The sequence below is a fragment of the Platichthys flesus genome, chromosome 5 (genome assembly GCF_949316205.1).
Source record: "Platichthys flesus chromosome 5, fPlaFle2.1, whole genome shotgun sequence".
In the NCBI taxonomy this organism is placed as follows: domain Eukaryota; kingdom Metazoa; phylum Chordata; class Actinopteri; order Pleuronectiformes; family Pleuronectidae; genus Platichthys; species Platichthys flesus.
In genome coordinates this window covers 24,570,870-24,590,967 of record NC_084949.1, presented here as the reverse complement: position 1 = coordinate 24,590,967, position 20,098 = coordinate 24,570,870, and the positions used below count along the sequence as shown (strand labels likewise).

The 20,098-nt window shown below is 44.7% G+C and overlaps 2 protein-coding genes and 2 non-coding genes across 5 annotated transcripts; 3 read left to right on the top strand and 1 right to left on the bottom strand.

Annotated features, from left to right (window-relative positions):
- Positions 1 to 200: 200 nt before the first annotated feature.
- brat1 (BRCA1-associated ATM activator 1) lies at positions 201 to 6,165 on the bottom strand. 2 transcript variants are annotated; one of them, XM_062387283.1, is made up of 12 exons: positions 5,801 to 6,165; positions 5,326 to 5,474; positions 5,089 to 5,233; positions 4,579 to 5,005; positions 4,205 to 4,333; positions 4,023 to 4,114; positions 3,840 to 3,943; positions 3,548 to 3,734; positions 3,297 to 3,370; positions 2,728 to 2,812; positions 2,362 to 2,627; positions 201 to 1,412 (listed from the first exon to the last, which is right to left on the bottom strand). In XM_062387283.1, exons 1-12 carry the CDS (start codon positions 5,925 to 5,927, stop codon positions 525 to 527), a joined length of 2,673 nt encoding a protein of 890 aa, XP_062243267.1. In that variant the 5' UTR covers positions 5,928 to 6,165; the 3' UTR covers positions 201 to 524. The 2 variants fall into 2 exon arrangements, with proteins under 2 accessions (XP_062243267.1, XP_062243266.1); XM_062387282.1 differs by having other exon boundaries at positions 4,205 to 4,336; positions 5,801 to 6,164.
- Positions 6,166 to 6,290: 125 nt separating this feature from the next.
- On the top strand, positions 6,291 to 13,195 carry eif3ba (eukaryotic translation initiation factor 3, subunit Ba). The gene is made up of 19 exons (XM_062387281.1): positions 6,291 to 6,505; positions 7,960 to 8,152; positions 8,264 to 8,383; positions 8,476 to 8,533; positions 8,654 to 8,782; positions 8,884 to 9,041; positions 9,559 to 9,690; positions 9,797 to 9,863; positions 9,968 to 10,014; positions 10,106 to 10,316; positions 10,403 to 10,475; positions 10,571 to 10,693; positions 10,805 to 10,883; positions 11,080 to 11,218; positions 11,450 to 11,575; positions 11,793 to 11,870; positions 12,187 to 12,295; positions 12,401 to 12,513; positions 12,642 to 13,195. Exons 1-18 carry the CDS (start codon positions 6,406 to 6,408, stop codon positions 12,499 to 12,501), a joined length of 2,043 nt encoding a protein of 680 aa, XP_062243265.1. The 5' UTR covers positions 6,291 to 6,405; the 3' UTR covers positions 12,502 to 12,513; positions 12,642 to 13,195.
- On the top strand, positions 10,915 to 10,993 carry LOC133954536 (small nucleolar RNA SNORD60). Its single transcript, XR_009920797.1, has one exon. It is a non-coding gene; the product is annotated as a small nucleolar RNA SNORD60 (small nucleolar RNA).
- Positions 11,626 to 11,710, top strand: LOC133954531 (small nucleolar RNA SNORD60). The gene has a single exon (XR_009920792.1). It is a non-coding gene; the product is annotated as a small nucleolar RNA SNORD60 (small nucleolar RNA).
- Positions 13,196 to 20,098: the final 6,903 nt, after the last annotated feature.

Sequence of the window (20,098 nt, the reverse complement as noted above, 5' to 3'; positions counted from 1 at the left end):
GCTGTGTGGATGTCCAGAGGGCGAGTGAGCGGAGGAGACGAAGGGTTGATTCCGCCTGGAGAGCCGACGGCGAGCAAGGGATGAAACGAAGCAAAGGAAATATCTATTTTTGGCTTCGGGTCAAGTAAAAGTGTTGGCCGGTGGAGTAAAGACAAATGTAACAGCAGTATATTAATGTTATATAGAGAAAAATACACATCTTACATTAGAAATCATCTTTATTTTCTTAATTAGAAGTCTACACATTTGGTCATCTTTGTGTTTTTCATTATTTATGTAAAAAGGTTTCTGATTAAACTGTAAATTACTAAACTTCAATTACATTTTTTTTTTCTCGATGGCGATAGTGGAAATATTTTATACCCCAAACATCTAGATAAGCATCTGTCCCCCCCAAAAAATCGATATCTGTCAGGTTCGATCTTAGCAGCATGAAGGCACATGTAGAGTTAAGAGTGTTGTTCCTCACTGATAACAAACCAACACTGTGTGTGTGTGTGTGTGTGTGTACGTGTGTATGTGTGTCAGTAACAGTCCACTATAACTTCCTGTCCTGGTTGTGCGTCTTGCTGGGTGTGTGCGGCGCTCGCGGTCAGAATGTCCTGCAGCAGAGACAGAGCAGAGTTGTGGACGTGGTCACTGCTTTGACTCAGTTCGTCCAGTTTCTCGTCCAAACCCAGAGAGCTCAACAGGTCACACACACCGACACACACACTGTCGCCTTCCATCCCAACCTCACCACAGAGAGTCCCAGGAGCGACGTCTGCCTGTTTGACCCGATCCAACCTCTTCATCCCCGGGATCTTTCTGATCTCCCGGCCCCAGCCGCATCCCGGCAGTTCACAGGACACCGTGGTGACAGCTGCCGTGGCAGGAGACGCATCCGGTGGCGGCCGAGGGCAGACAGTGTCCCTGAGTGCAATGAGGAGCTGACAGGCCTTCAGACCCACGGGCCTATCGCAGTCCACCAGACCACTCAGCAAAGCCCAGACGACTCCCTGCTCCACCAGATTCCTCAACACGCCGGCCACATCTGACTCCGCCCCCTCTCCAAGAGGCCGAGCAGAAATCACAGCGTATGGGTGACGCAGAGCAGGAGGCGTCTCGGAGCCCTTCCTGTAACCCCTGTGACCCGAACAGGCCTCGTCCATCAGCAGCTCGGCCAGTTCCAGAGTGTGAACTTTGACCTCCCAGTCCAGATCGGCGCTGCCTAGAGAGAGGACGGAGCTCACAGAGTTCGTCTGCAGAGAGGAGGAGGAGGAGGAGGAGGAGGAGGAGGAGGAGGACGACAGAGGAGATGTGTGGGAGGAACGAGAAGAAAACCAGGCGATGAAATATTGCACAACTGCTCTCCTGGCGAACGCCTCCGTGTCCTGCGAGAGAATTTCCAGCAGCCGGGTCACGACGTCAGTCTGCAGAGAAATAAACAGAAAGAGTCGAGAAGGGACGGGAATCGGCAAGAACCTCCCGATACGATCACGATACTGAGGTGCCGATACGATATTAAGATTTCTTGTGATTTTCTTTTGGTTATCAATTTTATTCTAAATGTTGTACCATGGAAAACAGTTGAAACATACCTTCAAATACAACACACTTTACAACCTTTATTTCAAGTTTTAATTCCTAAATATTAACATTAACTTAATAACTGCCGGGCAGCCAATAGAGAAAATAAATACAAATGGGCCCTATTATTGTATAGCCCCTGTCAACTGCACACAAACTGACAGATTAAGAAAGGTAAGTTAAATAGTATGAATAAAAGTTTACTTAAAATAGAAACTTTGAAATAAACAAAAAGTAGGCTATGCTTCACATGTTGTTTGCATGTAGGCCATGCAAAGGGTATGTTTAGATAACTGTGCAAAAATCAAGAGCTGGTCCACATGCTCTGGGGTGAGGTTGCTCCTCCCTCCCATTGGTTAAAAAAAAAATCGATTTGGGCGGCAGCTTGGCGATTTTAAAATCGTCATCCACAAGATTCGCGATTCCTAACTGAATCGATTCCCCCCCCCCCATCCCTTGAGTCGAGTGCATCTTAAATGAACTGGAGGAGACGGGCGTGGTGCAGTTGGCTATTTGAGATGATACAAGTTCATGAACGAGTGATGGCATTGAGGTGTTTCCCTCAAGTAAGAGGGGAACCAAGAATTTAAACTATGGCTGGGAATCAAACCACCGAGCCTGCTGAATAGTGGACGACCCGCTCAAGGCCTGAGCTGCAGCCTGAGACGCATCACAGTCGTTGCACGAGCTCATGATGTAAGACTTTATAATAAAAACCGATTAAAGCCACAATCAGCCTCATTCAGCGTAACACAGCTGCTCATCATTGTGTCCTGTTTGTGTTTGGCCTACCTGCCCCTGTGTGACCGCTGCCCCCTGGTGCCAGCTGGGCTCCAGTGTCTGCGCCAGTGCAGCGATGGCACTGGCCCGCACGTAGCTCTCTGGATCCTGCAGCGCCTCCCTGAGGAGAGGAGTGCTCCAGCAGCCGCCCAGCAGAGCGTCACTCGTCTCCTCGCCTTGTTTCAGGACACCTGCCAGTTTCCCCAGAAACTCCACCGTGGAGTCTCTCACCTCCCAGCGCATGTCGCACACACGTTTCTTCACCACGTCGATGAGACCTAACACGGATACACACAGAAGAATGTAACTAACACAACACACAGCCACAACAAGAGCAGTTTGAAGAGTACATGTGAGAAAGCTGCAGGGAAACTTTACCTTGTTTGAGTTTCTCTGTTAACGAGGAGACGTCTTCACACACACTCAATAACTTCAATAAGGCCTGGTACGACTTATGCATTACCTTAGACACACACACACAGCAATGTGGAATAACTTAATAAAGATTTTTAAATTTTCTAGGCTAGTTAACGGACAGAACTTAATCCCTGAGGCCCTAAAACGGAGGTAAATATAGGTAGTATAATACAATCAGTGAGTCATGGTGTCACCCGTGGGTCTGAATTAGTAAAAGTACAGAAAGTTCTCAGCCCTGGAGTGAACTTCTGCTCTGGAACTGTTTTTCTTGGTTTTAGACGAGACTCCTAACTTCTTATTAATGCAGAATATCAATGACAAAATAAAGTTTGAAAAAAAAAAAATAAAGTTTGAAAAAAAAAAAAAAATAGCAGACACACACACACACACACACACACACACACACACACACACACACACACACACACACACACACACACACACACACACACACACACACACACACACACACACACACACACACACACACACACACACACACACACACACACACACACACACACACTTACAGTAGGGTCAGAGTCAGGGTTGTTCAGATATTGTATCAGAACTGAAACGACCTCAGTCCGTTTGTCTTTCATTCCTGGAACAGACACAAGGAAAATTTCAATTATAATCTAATTTTTATTTAGACTAATTGTTAATTATTATATGTACTATTATTAATATGTTTAATCTTATTTTTAATTTACTTTAATGTCCACCTACACACGCTGTCCATTACAGTATCTATGAAGGTGAGTGAAGCAGGAGTTTCTACCTGGGCTGCTGCTGAGACCCGTCAGAACCTCTAGAGCACATTTCTGAACTTTTCCAGATCCAACCAGGTTCCTGAAAACCTCCGAGCAGCCCGAGGACAGGGAGGAAGAGTCTCCACTGACGATCCTCAACAAGGACAGAACCGCCGTGAGGATTGAAACCGGAGGACAGGGGAGGAAGTCATGAGGCTGAAGGGGACAGAACAGAACAGAGAGACGGTGATGTTAGGCTGCTACACATTATAAATTCTGTGTTTCCTCCTCCTGTGGAACCAGACGTCTTTGTGTTCTCACCATGAGCGTGATCGGTGGTGTGTGGGTCAGACACACACAGATCATTGAGACGCAGGAGTTTTTAATCTTCAGCTGCTCGGCAATTGAAAAGCGATGCTCCTCTACTGCGAGAACAGAAAATAAATCAGTCACATGGACTTTGAACCTGTTCACTTCTCCAATGTGTTCCTCCCAGTGTGTTACCTGTGGTGTCTGCGCCCAGCAGAGACTGACCAGTGACAATGTGGAGGGGCAGCAGGAGGATTCTCACAGCCCGAGCTGTGTGGACGGTGTCTCTGAGGAAGAGAAACACAGAGAATGACACTAAAACCAGTTCAAACTTAAGTTGTACTGGTGAACCTGTGGGAGTGTGAACAGATTCTTACTGGTTATGACGACCTGCTCGCAGAAAAGCAGCCGCTGCACCAATGAGGTCCGAGGGTTTGGTGATGTTCAGCATGGACGAGAGAAGACGAGTGACACGCTGGTCCGGGACACGGTCATCAGTGCTGGAGCTGCTGAAAACAAACACGGAGGAATTCAACCTAAATCTGAACTTTGTTATAAATATGTATTTCTTTTTACGTTGTGTTTAGGTTCCAACTGTGGTTTAAGCCGGCCACCAGGGGGCAATCAACCAATTGTGGCTTCACTTTAAGTGGAGCTGTCATGTTCTCCATCTTTACATATGATGCTTTGTTGCATTGTTCCCAAGACTAATATCTTCAAACCATCAAACCATATGGGCGAGCTGTTCTACCTGTATGCAGCCAGTATGATGTCCATCAGAGGGAGGGTGAGTTGACTGTATCCTGCCGCCACCAGCTCCTGCAGAGAGTCGGAGACTGTCCCGAGCAGCTCGTCCCGGAGAGGCTGCCGGGCCCGGGCCAGGAGCAGAGCCAGCAGCTTGAGAACCTGCTGACTCTGATGGAGCCCAGTGTTTTCTTTGGGAAGCAGCGACTCCTTGAGGAACTGTGCGATTGTCCCGAGCACAGCGAAGTAATCTTGGCTGTGGGGCTCCCCGACAGCGATGGAGGTTTGTGTCCTCTCGACTTTCCCGGGATCCTTAAATGTGCCGTTACATCCCGGCTGAAAGAAGATCAGGGTGTGGGCGAGCGTTTGATTCGCAGCTGAGGCCACAAACAGACTCGAGTCCGTCTGAAGTTGCAGGAGTGGCACAATGAAATCTGGGGAACAAAAAAAACTATTCAAATGGTAAAAATGTTCTGTCAGACCTAACATGATGTGAGGAGAAGGTTTCAAGACTCACCTGCTTTTACAAAGAAAGTAAAAGCCTTCGAATGCTGCAGCATGTTCCTCAAGCCCTGGATCCAACCAATCCGTATACAGGGATCCTCCCAGAGCCCGGCGTCACGCCAGTGCTGGGGGTTAAACGCCAGGTCCAGAACGGATCCCTATGACAGAGGAGGAGGAGGAGGGGGGGGTACAATCAGCTGGATTTACAACAGTGAGTGATAGTAGTTTAGTAAAAGAACACAAGTTCTACCTGAAGCATTTTGAAGCCGTGCTCCGTGGCGGCTATTAAACCAGAGAGCTTGAGGCTGAAGCAGATGACACCAGGGTCTGAGGAGGTTTTGAGAACCACAGCGGAGATGAACTCAAGCAGACATGGACACGTCTCCTGCACAGATCCACCTATAAACGTAAAAAATAAGAGATTTAATACACACAGTTATTTGGGAAATGAGCTCCGTTCATCATGTGTAAGTTACAGGAGCCGTCTAAGGGACATTTTTAAATAAAGATCACAATCAAAGCAATAAACTGATTAATCAATTAAGAAAAAAGAACTTAAACTGCAATTGATTTAAGGCTGTTTATTCAATATGTCAGTGGAAAATGTCCAACAACCATTGATGCCTGTTTTTAAAATGTGGACCTGAAAGTAACAACTTAAAACTTTTGTGTGTCTCTCTGTGTGTGTGTGTGTCTGTGTGTCGGGATTATTGAAGGGTACCGACCAGCCTCGGTCAGTCCCGTGAACCAGTCCAGCAGCTTCTCCAGGCTGGTGTCATCGGGCAGAGAGGACCCTGAGCCCCGCAGCACCTCACACACCCGGGGCAGCAGCGACACACACTCCCGGTCCATGGCTCCGGTCCCTTCACAACCAACACAGACAACACACGAGGAAGAAGCTGTGTTTTTAGCACGTGCTAGCTAAAAACATACAAAGCACACGCTGTAGTTTGTTTCCTTGTAGTTTCTCTAATCGAGCATCTCGCGGGAAACAGTGTGACGTTTCCCGGGTGTCTCTTTCTTTCTTCCGGGTGAAACATGAGCGTCACCGTGAAATAAACCCCACCAGCACTGTTCACAGATCTGTAAACAAACCGAGAGGGCTACGATCCGCACACGGCGCCATCTTTGTTAGTTCCATGTGTTTTATAGCTCGGCTTTTTCCGCGCAGCGCCGCTTCCCCTTGGATCCGGATCCGGCGCGACGTTTCCGCCGCATCGTCCATTTTCCCCGTAGCCGCACATGGTGCCACACCGGCCCGACACCGCCAGCCTCCCCTCGCTTCAGCTTTGTTTTTAAAGCTCGTGCATCCGTCTCCCAGGCCTATTAAATGCAAGACACGGTGGACATGGTGGACGACCCCGAGTACGACGAGGAGGAGCCCTCCTTCAGCGACCCGGAGGACTTCGTGGATGACATCGATGATGAGGGTGAGCGGCGGCAGGAAACACGCCGGCTTTACGGCCTGGTGCTAACAGTTAGCACTTAGCCTCAGCGGGCTCTGAGGCAGCGGTGCTACGGAGGCTACCGCGTCAGCTTGTCCGATGTATCTCCAGGGATTCCGGTTAAAGAAGTTAGCATAATGAATATATTTCATTTAAAGGGTTTCCTGGCTAGCGTTAGCCGACGATTAGCCGCCCACTGAAGGCGCTTGCAGGCTGTGGCCCAGTCGCTGTCACTGGATCATTAACCAGCCCCGCGGGGAGGCGGAAGCTACCGGGGAAGCATCGTGAACGTGTGTGAATGAAAAGCAGAGGCTCCATTGTGACCCTTCAAACTGTGGATCACACGAGTCCGGCTGCTTGTAACCGTCGCCTCGGTGCACACTGGAGATAAAGGGCTGATCCATGAGCCTGATCCCCGGCAGATAAAACGCGATCTAACCGTCCACCAGCTGTGGGCTCCAGTGCCCCCACACGTCCGAGGGGCTCCTGTCGGTGCTGTTCTTTTCTTTTTTAAACACTGACTCCGGGGATGTCTGTGAATCCATCAGTACAATGAGTGATACACCCAATGATACAGACACGGTCTGTGGGGGGTGCAGGGGTTCGGTTGAATCTACAGTCTTTGGTTGATGCAGTTGATTCATTAACAAAGGCTAAAGTGACCCCTTCACATTCTTGGCAAGAAAATCTCATTCATAATCATAAGCCAAAGAGAAGCAGCAAATACTCACTGGATTCTTGTAGTATTCCAGAATTCAATTAATTAATTATTGCAGCCCTAATTGTATGTGAGCTATTTGTGCTAAAGCGCTCTGTGTGGTTGTTATTTGTATCATTTATTGGTAGCACCTTTCAGTATATTACAATTAGAGCCTGACTGATATGAATCATTGGCCAGTGGTTATACCAATCTCTGGTAATAACGAAATCAGATATTGGGCAATGATGTTGCCATTGAAACCCACATGACATGGACATGTAATTGAGATTTGATACACAATACAATTCACAGATTCACCATAATCTTTATCACAGAGAATAATTAGTTTCAAGAAAACACAGTACAACCAAATGTGTAAAGTTTGAAGTAACATGTTGTAATCTTTACGACAGTAGGATTCATTGGAGCACTTCTGTATTCAACTGTATTTCGCTGTCACAAGCAAACAATGCAGGTTTTAATTCATTTATTTTTTAAAGTTGGCTGATTCAGATCATTGGACTTTCCAACAGTGTATCAACACTGGGTAAATTAACTACTGGGAAATCTTGACATTGACCCCTTGATACCTGCCATTGGTATTTAAAAGGGATATCGATAGTTTCAGAATTTGAGTTCTTTGGTCATCTGAGTGTTTTAAGAAGCACCGGGACACATCAGATAAAAGATCTGTTATTGCTGCTGCCCGCCCTGATCCCTCTCTCCTTCCCCTCCATAGAGCTCCTCGAGGACATCCTGAAGGACAAGCCCCAGGAGGCTGACGGCATAGACTCCGTGGTGGTGGTGGACAATGTTCCAGAGGTGGGCCCAGAACGTCTGGAGAAGCTCAAGAACGTCATACACAAGATCTTCTCCAAGTTTGGCAAGATCACCAATGAGTTCTACCCAGTGGTGGAGGGCACGACCAAAGGGTACGATCCTGTCGTCTCACACGTGTGATGTGAACTCCTCGTGTCCTTTGTTCTGCCTTAATGTTGAATTTAAGATTCATTTGATTCTCATGGCTTCATTTGTACACACAGTTACATCTTCCTGGAGTATGCTGCTCCCACTCAGGCCCTCGAGGCAGTGAAGAATGCAGATGGCTACAAGCTGGACAAACAGCACACGTTCAGGGTCAACCTCTTCACCGATTTTGACAAGTGAGTGTGCACTGTCGGACAAAACATGGCAGTAACATGCAAACAAGCGTGTAGGCCACAATAAGATGACGTTTCCCATTTCATCTTCCCAGGTACATGAACATCAGTGATGAGTGGGAGACTCCAGAAAAGCAGCCCTTCAAAGATTTCGTGAGTGTTTCCTTTAACAGATCCGACTCTTTACTAAATAAGTGGACACAGTGTAATGGCCATTTAATGACCAACATGCTTTACGTTCCATTAACTTTGCGTCTTTGTCTGTCGGTTCAGGGTAACATGCGCCACTGGATCGAGGATCAAGACTGTCGTGACCAGTACAGTGTCATCTACGAAGCCGGAGAGCGGACCGCCATTTTTGCAAATGATCCCAAGGAGCCGATCGTATCTGAAGAGAGGGCGGTAAGTGGTTCTTCACACCTGGCAAATGCACAACTTGTAGATTTGTGTGAAACGTGGTTCAGCAGCGGCTGGAATAATAATGTTTCTGTGTCTTCTTCCAGCGCTGGACAGAGACGTACGTGCGCTGGTCTCCCAAAGGCACCTATCTGGCCACATTCCACCAGCGTGGTATTGCATTGTGGGGCGGCGAGAAGTTCAAGCAGATTCAGAGGTTCAGCCATCAGGGCGTGTCCCTCATCGACTTCTCACCGTGTGAGAGGTAATCAACCTTCCTGTTTGGCAGCTGATAAAAGGCTTGTGACTGTACATATACTCATTAAGTGTTCTACGGGGATGTGAACTGTTAGAAATGATGAAGACGATTCACAGCTTGACATCTTAATGCTGCTCTTTTGAAATCAAATTTTAAATTACAGTGATGGAATATGGCTCGTTATTATTCTGCAGTCATCCAAAAGACAAACTCCCCTTCACCATTTCAAAAAGATTGATGTAGATATTGTAAAATGTGTTTTTTTGCAGGGTTAGTGTCTTCAGCCGCACACAGGCTCCATGTTAACATTTTATTGAGAAGGAAAAGCAGTAGAATGTCCTAAATAAGGATGATAGATTGAATTGACCATTGTCCATCATGTGGTCTTCTACATCCCATGGTTTATGACAATGAGATGCTTCTTAATGTGTAGTAAAAGCGCAGGCAGGATGTAAACAATGATGGACTTTGTTGGCTGAACTGAGCAGAGTCTGAGATTTCTGTGCGGTTGTGATGTCCTCAGGTACGTGGTGACCTTCAGTCCACTGATGGACACCAAGGAGGACCCACAGGCCATCATCATCTGGGACATCCTGACCGGACAGAAGAAGAGAGGCTTCCACTGTGAGAGCTCTGCACACTGGCCCATATTCAAGTGAGTTTGTTTTATACTTCTCCTCTTCTAAAATGGAATTTCTTAACCTCACTGTTTTTGCACTTGTTACTGTCGTGGTGTTTGAATGTCATTTACCTGTTTTCAGATGGAGCCATGATGGAAAGTTCTTTGCCAGGATGACGCCAGACACGCTGAGCATCTACGAAGCTCCTGTAAGTAAACCTACACAAACACAATCTAGATGTGTTTGTGTTTCTATTTATTTGTGTGTTAAATGTGCAAGTAGCATTTAACACCAAGTTTCTGCTCCTTCCAGTCTATGGGCTTGCTCGACAAGAAGAGTCTCAAGATTAGCGGGATCAAGTAAGACTCTCTGACAATGATTTTCTAATAATTTGCACGTTTCAGTCGTGAGAGCATTCAGTGTAGATATTTAACAAGTTTGTTTCTACAGGGACTTCTCATGGTCTCCTGGTGACAACATCCTAGCATTCTGGGTCCCTGAGGACAAAGACATCCCAGCCAGAGTGACTCTGATGCAGATGCCCACCCGTCAAGAGATCCGGGTCCGCAACCTTTTCAATGTTGTCGACTGCAAACTGCACTGGCAGAGAAATGGAGATTACCTGTGTGTCAAAGTGGACAGGACTCCTAAAGGAACACAGGTAAATAGCAGGAACCAGGAAGAGGGGAAACAGGAGGGAGACGACTGGTGGAAAACTTATTCTAAATGTTTTTTTTTGTCTGTTAGGGTGTGGTCACCAACTTTGAAATCTTCCGCATGAGAGAGAAGCAGGTTCCGGTCGATGTGGTGGAGATGAAGGGTAAGAACATAAACACACAAAGGAAACGTAACTCTGTGTTCTATTGTTGTTGAAGAAGAAGCCTGATCTATCGTCGGTTGTGTTCATCTTTCCAGAGGGCATCATAGCTTTTGCGTGGGAGCCCAACGGCAGCAAGTTCGCTGTTCTCCACGGAGAGTCTCCGAGGATCAACGTCTCCTTCTATCATGTCAAAAACAACGGCAAGATCGATCTCATAAGTGAGTAGATTGGACGCACACGTTAACCTTTCTCTTGACACTGTGCTGCACAGTGAAAGACACCTTACAAACATTCCACTGAATGTGCCACTGTGCTGTTTGTCTCCACAGAGATGTATGACAAGCAGCAGGCCAACAGCATTTTCTGGAGCCCCCAGGGACAGTTCCTGGTGCTGGCTGGACTCCGGAGGTACGTGTGTGTGTCTGTGAGAGACACAAGCAGCCACTGATGACAAACTAAACTTGTCTGACACCTCGTTTGAGAGCTCAGCTCCTGATTCTAACTCTAATCTGACGCTCTATTTTATATATTTGCACCTGTGTGTTTGTGCTGATGGATGCCTGTGTGTGTGTGTGTAACCTTTGTTATTTTCTCATGTGTATAGTATGAACGGAGCTCTCACCTTTGTGGACACGTCAGACTGCACCATGATGAACATAGCGGAGCACTACATGGCCTCGGACGTGGAGTGGGACCCAACCGGTCGCTACGTTGTCACCTCCGTGTCCTGGTGGAGCCACAAGGTACAGCAGTCCTCCGATATGAGCTTTGTCACAGACGTATCAGTATCACTCTTTGTTTGCTGATATGAAAACATATTCTACAGAATAAACAATGCAGAACGTATGTGCATCTACTTATATATTTGTAGAATTTCAATATATTTGTTTTATATTAAGAGTTCCAATAAAGTTAATGGTTAAACTGTCAAATACAACTAGTAAACCCTCTCACTGACCTGTTTGTGTGTCTAGGTGGACAATGCGTACTGGCTGTGGACGTTCCAGGGTCGTCTCCTTCAGAAGAACAACAAGGACCGCTTCTGTCAGCTGCTGTGGAGAGCCCGACCGCCGACCCTGCTCAGTGCAGATTCCATCAAGGTACCACTTTGTCGTGATGTTATATACACACTGTGTGTTTGTGTGTGTGGAGCCACTGATGACAAACCTAACTTTTCTGACACCTCGTATGAGAGCTGCTCTGTAGCTCCTGATTCTAACACTGATCTGAGGCTCAGCACCACAATGTTCTCTGTATTTTCTTGATGGCTCTGGATCGGTTGCTCTTCACACAGTCAACTCTCTCTCTCTCTTGCAGACGATCAAGAAGGATCTTAAGAAATACTCAAAGATCTTTGAGCAGAAGGATCGTCTGAGCCAGTCCAAGGCTTCCAAGGTTCGACTTACTCCATTTCTCAAACTATGTCTTACAATTTGCTTTCATGTTTCTGTACATGTTAAGTAAGTTATAAAGTAAAAAGCAGTTTACAGATAATGTGATTAAAAAAAACCATCACAGGCAGATTTCTTTCTTTCAGGAAGAGGATTAAAAATCAGCTTTGAAGCAAAACTGCAGTAACTCCAGTGATTTTAAATTAGAAAAGCTTCTTGTTTACAAGTGCTATCACGAGTCTATATGAAGCTGTCACAAATATAATCTATAGTTACACACACAAAGTCTTTTAACTCAATATGTCGGTCTGTGTGAGTAGGAGCTGGTGGACAAGCGCAAGACCATGATGGAGGAATACCATCAATACAGGGAGAAGGCGGTACAGACCTACCTGGAACAGAAGAGCCTGCGCCTCGAGCTCCGAGGAGGTGAGACCTCTCGCTTTAATGATCCTCACCGTCCACTTCCCTCTGCAGTCCTTCATTTATATCAGGAACAAATCTCTGACTGTTTGTATTTGTTGTCTTCACAAGGCGTGGACACTGATGAGCTGGACAGCAACGTGGACGACTGGGAAGAGGAGACTATCGAGTTTTTTATCAACGAAGAAATCATTCCTCTCGGAGATCTGTAGTCCCCTCCGCAGGTAACACTCCAACACACTGTCGTCCTTTGTGCTGTCGCTGCATTTCATGACCAATTGAAACACAATTATTAAACAATAGAGGTCAACATCAGCTCAGTGGATTGATTTAAGTTCTCTCTCCGTCCCAGTCGTTCCGTATTGTGTGGAAGGAGGAGAGAGGAACTGCGTCATTGATTGGAGAAGGACGACGACCACGCTGTGAATCTTGAGGTTTCTTCACAAGCCTCAACCTTCAACGTTAGCGACATCATCAAAGCCCGCCTCGCAGATCGGCAGCCACGTGGAGGGACAGGAGAGGATTCTTTTTACTGAATACTTTCTCTTTGTCTCTCAACATCTTCCACCCCCTTTCCCCCCCGTGGAACTATATTTAGTAAGACAGCGTCCTTTTTTCTATTCATTAATTGGAGTCACCCACCCGAATCTCATTGGACCTTCTTCATCCTCTGGGTTGTTTTCTGAACTAGCCTCACCATGCTAGTGTGTCATCACAGGGCAGCACAGGGGGCCGTCCCGGTGTGGGGCGGAGGTGTTGTGGCTAAACAAGAAGCCTTGTTAGTAAAAGTGTTGATGTGGCGCTATAGTGGCCTGTATCCTCCTCCTTTCAGACTGGGCTTTCACACAGGGAGAGGTTGTGCAGTGGGAATAACTTTAAATAAACATTCAAAGTCATTACTACCTGCTCCTGTCTGAGTGTTTGATTCTTTATTACATTACAGGATTACTATTAAACTGCTTCACCGATTTCCATGACATGTTTGTGAAGGGAAGAGGTAAGAGACCCAAGTGAAGAAGCCATAGATTTAGAGCAGGTCTTCTTTAACATGGGTGGAGGTTTGGACTAATTTAAGACTTAACATTTTCTCATGTTAGCAAATGGATGCAGCTTAATGATCAGAATGAATGAATGGTTTTTTTATTATGGAATTAAGTTTTCTATGTACATTTAAAGATTTTGAATTGGAAATAAATCTAGGTTTGATAAGGGGCTTTAGATTTTTTCCTTTTGGGTTTAAACAAGTTTGTGTGATGCATTCTGGTCTTCATGTTCATGTGTAGCTGGTAACCAAGGTACTTTATGATGCTGCTGTGATTTTAAGCACATGGCAACAATACAAACAAATCACATCTCATAAACACCTTGAAGTTCTCGCAACTGCGATAGTGGGGCAGAGAATCTGGATGACTGGGTGTTAAATCATCATCAGAGACTGTGGATGGAAGCTGATGCAGCAAGGGCAGTGATGCAAGATGCCTCCAAGCGGCGAAAAAGGCTGTATGATCGGCGGGCATGTGGGGCACTAATCCGGTCTGGAGACAGAGTTCTGCTGAGGAATCATAAACCACGTGGCAGGAATAAGATCCAAGACAAGTGGGAAGCAGACCCCTATCTTGTCATCGCACAGAACCACCCAGACATGCCTGTGTATACTGTCAAGCCTGAGGCTGGTGGACCTAGACTCATATGCCAGCTTACCCTAAACGAGTGCGTAGACCCACATCCCATGATTCAGAGTCTGGTGCCTATGACATAGTGTGTATTCCCCGTAGCCATCCCCACACACGAAACGCTTCCAATACATCCCCTCACCATAGCTCCCAAGACGACACTGCAGAGATTGATGGGGAGGAGGTTAGGAGTATGCAGAGCGAACAGGGTGGGATTCCAAACACTGGGGAGGGCAGGTCACATGGGGGCGTTCAGTCAGACGGGGCAGATATATCTGGGGATGATAGTGAGGATATTCAGAGGACCGCCAGACCCCACAGCAGCACCAGAGGTCAGCTTCCTAGCAGGTTCTTTGTTTATAGAGTTGTCTTGAGCAGGGGAAAGAGTTTCAACGTGAAACCATTGTTTTAATTTTCAATTAAATAATAAACTTTTATATATTTTTTATTTTAATTCCTAGGGTTTGTTCCAACTGTTACATAAAAAAAGTAGAAATCATAGATCCTTATTAAATTACTTTTGTGTGTTGTATTTGTTGTTTTTTAAATTCCATCAAAACTTTCTGATTCTTGTTCATTGAAATACAGGAAATGATTGAAAAGTTCAAAGAAACTCCTATGATCTTTGGAATCATTTCTTAGGAGTCCATTCTCCTTTGATGACATAATTAACTTGTCATGTGTACCCGATGTGGTGGTACTGCACTCTACTTACTTGCCAAAAGCCGACCATACAAGAAGAAGAGCTTATATTCTTAAGGATCATGGCAACAATGAACAGACTACCAAGAATCACCCAGGACCATTTGCTCCAAACTGAACAACTTTATTCAGGCAGATGTGAGGCGACCATTAAGAGGGGGAGTTCCATTTCTGCAGAGAGAAGCATTCTCATTAGGCATCTTCAGAAGGACCTTCACTGTATGGAGGAAAAATATGAAGAAGTAAAAGCAGAGAAGGAGATCCTGAAAACATTGCTTCATCATACGCTTATCACCAGCTCCCAAAATGTGCCCTGCATTCAAGAGAACTTAGAAGGATCACTCTATAAAAAGAAGGCAGAGCTTTTAAAGATTGTAGTATCTAAAAAGAAGGCCATTATTAACGAAAAGAACCAAACTATTCTGTGTCTCAACACAAAGATCACAGAGTTAGAGCATCGCAACAACAAGATGAAGCAATCAGCCTTCTTTCCTGCTCCGCCTGCCAAGAGCCATCCAGTTGACTTTGACCAGGAAAAGCTCCTCCACATACAAATCCAGGACCTCAAAGAGCAGATCATAATGGAGAGATCTGATAATGATGAAAAGATCTCACAGTATGAACAAAAGATCTCCAAGGATGAACAGAAGTTATCTGGGTATGAGCAGAAGATCTCAGAAGATAAACAAAAGATCTCTGAGTATCAAAAGAAGATCCAGGACCTCAAAGAGCAGCTTCGAATAGAGATATCTGATAATGATGAAAAGATGTCAGAGTATGAACAAAAGATCTCCAAGGACACACAAAAGTTATCTGGGTATGAGCAGAAGATCTCAGAAGATAAAAAAAAGATCTCTGAGTATCAAAAGAAGATCCAGGACGTCAAAGAGGAGCTTCAAATGGAGCTGAGGAAGTCTGCAGCTTCTGCGGATAAAATCAAAGACATGGAGATGGAGCACCAGAACTCTATTACTAATATAGAACAATTTATAAATTCTCGCAGATTTAATAACCGGAAGCTAATAGGATTAAAGGAAGTTCATCCATTCAATGAAAACCGGCCACAGAAGATCTTTGGATATGAACAGAAGATCTTGCAGGACAAAGACCATGGATTAAAATTCTCGGACCATAAGCCAAAGGTCTCAAATCATGAGAGGAAGAACTCAGAGAGGACTGATTCGTGGGATGATGACTATAAATCATGGGACCTTGAATCTGATGTCTCAGACGATGAGTTGCCAGAGACCCGAGATCGGTTGGACACAGAATTTAATATATCAGACCTTGAAACTGATGTGTCAGATGGTGAACCAGAGGTCAAAGTTGATGGACCAGAGGGCTCTGATTCATGGGACCTTAAATCTGAGGTCTCATACAATGACTTAGAGGTTTCAGACCATATTCTAAAGGTCTCAAATGTTGAGCCAAAGTTCCTAATCAATAAACCACCTATCCCACCCCAAAGGCCAAAGGTCTCAAATGATGAACTAGAGGTCTCAGGAGATGAATCCGAGGTCTCTGGAGATGAGTCAGAGGTCTCGGGAGATGAATCCGAGGTCTCAGGAGATGAATCCGAGATCTCTGGAGATGAATCAGATGTCTCAGGAGATGAATCAGGTAACTTTGGAGATGAATCAGAGGTCTCAGGAGATGAATCCGAGATCTCTGGAGATAAATCAGAGGTCTCAGGAGATGAATCAGAGTACTTCGGAGATGAATCCGAGGTCTCTGGAGATAATTCAGAGATCTCAGTTGAAGAACCAGAGGTCTCAGTTGTGGAAAAACCAGAGACAAAAAAGATCAAAAAATGGTGGAAAAGATTTCTACATTACCTCAAACCGTGGAAGTGGGCGAAAAGAAAAAGAATTTGATCAAAAGTCGGAAGAAGCCTTTGGGGGGGATGTGACGAGTTACACCTTTGAGCTTCTCCAGCTACTTTCACTGCCTCTCGGAGGACCTTGACCTGTCTTGTATGATGCTTGGTGCTCTGGGTTTGTACCCTCATGGTTGATGCACTTATTGTAAGTCGCATTGGATTGTGCTCTTACAAATGATTCTATATTTTTTCAATCAATAAAAAACAAAAAGTATATTATGTACATTCCTGTATTGACACTTATTGCTGAGACAAGTTCTACTTCTTCTTCTTTGTTTGGTTTATTGGAAGATGGCAACCAACATCAAGGTGAACTAGTGCCATCCACTGGATCTGCCTCTTCTTCCTCCGCTTCACTCATGTTGTGTAATTATAGGTAGACTTGATGTTGGATTATTATTAGTAATCATAAAATATGATTAAAATAACAAACTTATTTATAAAAATAATACAATTATTAATTAAAACGATAGTTATCAATTAAGAATAATGAAATTACTAATGAAAAAAACAGTACAATCATCAATTAAGAATAAGACAATTTGTAATTATAATTGATAAAAGATGGGCCTATCAAACTGTAAAGATCAGTCTCATTTAGATCCAGTTTAATTAGAAATCTCAATATTTACTATTAAAGATTATATAATAAACAGTGAAGGTTATGGAGTTCTTGGCAGTGTAGAGGTTGGCAAAATTCACCTATGCAACATTAATGGAAAAACTCTTGTGAAAAAAAAACCATTTATTATTTTTATTGAAACAGAGTCAATGGTTTTTGAGTTAGAATTAAAATCTATGAGAAAAGTGAAACATAACTATTACCTTTATTCATAAGAGAAAAGAGACTTTCAGAACTTAAACTTCTGAAACAACAACCTCTAGTGGCAGCTCAGTGTTCAGAGGTCAACATCAGCTCAGTGGATTGATTTAAGTTCTCTCTCCGTCCCAGTCGTTCCGTATTGTGTGGAAGGAGGAGAGAGGAACTGCGTCATTGATTGGAGAAGGACGACGACCACGCTGTGAATCTTGAGGTTTCTTCACAAGCCTCAACCTTCAACGTTAGCGTCATCATCAAAGCCCGCCTCGCAGATCGGCAGCCACGTGGAGGGACAGGAGAGGATTCTTTTTACTGAATACTTTCTCTTTGTCTCTCAACATCTTCCGCCCCCTTACCCCCCCGTGGAACTATATTTCGTAAGACAGCGTCCTTTTTTCTATTCATTAATTGGAGTCACCCACCCGAATCTCATTGGACCTTCTTCATCCTCTGGGTTGTTTTCTGAACTAGCCTCACCATGCTAGTGTGTCATCACAGGGCAGCACAGGGGGCCGTCCCGGTGTGGGGCGGAGGTGTTGTGGCTAAACAAGAAGCCTTGTTAATAAAAGTGTTGATGTGGCGCTATAGTGGCCTGTATCCTCCTCCTTTCAGACTGGGCTTTCACACAGGGAGAGGTTGTGCAGTGGGAATAACTTTAAATAAACATTCAAAGTCATTACTACCTGCTCCTGTCTGAGTGTTTGATTCTTTATTACATTACAGGATTACTATTAAACTGCTTCACCGATTTCCATGACATGTTTGTGAAGGGAAGAGGTAAGAGGCCCAAGTGAAGAAGCCATAGATTTAGAGCAGGTCTTCTTTAACATGGGTGGAGGTTTGGACTAATTTAAGACTTAACATTTTCTCATGTTAGCAAATGGATGCAGCTTAATGATCAGAATGAATGAATGGTTTATTATTATGGAATTAAGTTTTCTATCTACATTTAAAGATTTTGAATTGGAAATAAATCTAGGTTTGATAAGGGGCTTTAGATTTTTTCCTTTTGGGTTTAAACAAGTTTGTGTGATGCATTCTGGTCTTCATGTTCATGTGTAGCTGGTAACCAAGGTACTTTATGATTCTGCTGTGATTTTAAACACATGGCAAGAATACAAACAAATCAGATCTCATAAACACCTTGAAGTTCTCGCAACTGCGATAGTGGGGCAGAGAATCTGGATGACTGGGTGTTAAATCATCATCAGAGACTGCGGCTGGAAGCTGATGCAGCAAGGGCAGCGATGCAAGATGCCTCCAAGCGGCGAAAAAGGCTGTATGATCGGCGGGCATGTGGGGCACTTATCCGGTCTGGAGACAGAGTTCTGCTGAGGAATCATAAACCACGTGGCAGGAATAAGATCCAAGACAAGTGGAAAGCAGACCCCTATCTTGTCATCGCACAGAACCACCCAGACATGCCTGTGTATACTGTCAAGCCTGAGGCTGGTGGACCTAGACTCATATGCCAGCCAACCCAAAACGAGAGCGTAGACCCACGTCCCATGATTCAGAGTCTGATGCCTATGACATAGTGTGTATTCCCCGTAGCCATCCCCACACACGAAACGCTTCCAATACATCCCCTCACCATAGCTCCCAAGACGACACTGCAGAGATTGATGGGGAGGAGGTTAGGAGAGCGAACAGGGTGGGATTCCAAACACTGGGGAGGGCAGGTCACATGGGGGCGTACAGTCAGACGGGGCAGATATATCTGGGGATGATAGTGAGGATATTCAGAGGACCGCCAGACCCCACAGAAGCACCAGAGGTCAGCTTCCTAGCAGGTTCTTTGTTTATAGAGTTGTCTTGAGCAGGGGAAAGAGTTTCAACGTGAAACCATTGTTTTAATTTTCCATTAAATAATAAACTTTTATATATTTTTTATTTTAATTCCTAGGGTTTGTTCCAACTGTTACATATAAAAAGTAGAAATCATAGATTCTTATTAAATTACTTTTGTGTGTTGTATTTGTTTTTTTTTAAATTCCATCAAAACTTTCTGATTCTTGTTCATTGAAATACAGGAAATGATTGAAAAGTTCAAAGAAACTCCTATGATCTTTGGAATAATTTCTTAGGAGTCCACTATCCTTTGATGACATAATTAACTTGTCATGTGTACCCGATGTGGTGGTACTGCACTCTCCTTACTTGCCAAAAGCCGACCATACAAGAAGAAGAGCTTATATTCTTAAGGAAGATGGCAACAATGAACAGACTACCAAGAATCACCCAGGACCATCTGCTCCAAACTGAACAACTTTATTCAGGCAGATGTGAGGTGGCGACCATTAAGAGGGGGAGTTCCATTTCTGCAGAGAGAAGCATTCTTATTAGGAATCTTCAGAAGGACCTTCACTGTATGGAGGAAAAATATGAAGAAGTAAAAGCAGAGAAGGAGATCCTGAAAACATTGCTCCATCATACGCTTATCACCAGCTCCCAAAATGTGCCCTGCATTCAAGAGAACTTAGAGGGATCACTCTATAAAAGGAAGGCAGAGCTTTTAAAGATTGTAGTATCTAAAAAGAAGGCCATTATTCAAGAAAAGAACCAAACTATTCTGTGTCTCAACACAAAGATCACAGAGTTAGAGCATCGCAACAACAAGATGAAGCAATCAGCCTTCTTTCCTGCTCCGCCTGCCAAGAGCCATCCAGTTGACTTTGACCAGGAAAAGCTCCTTCACATACAAATCCAGGACCTCAAAGAGCAGATCACAATGG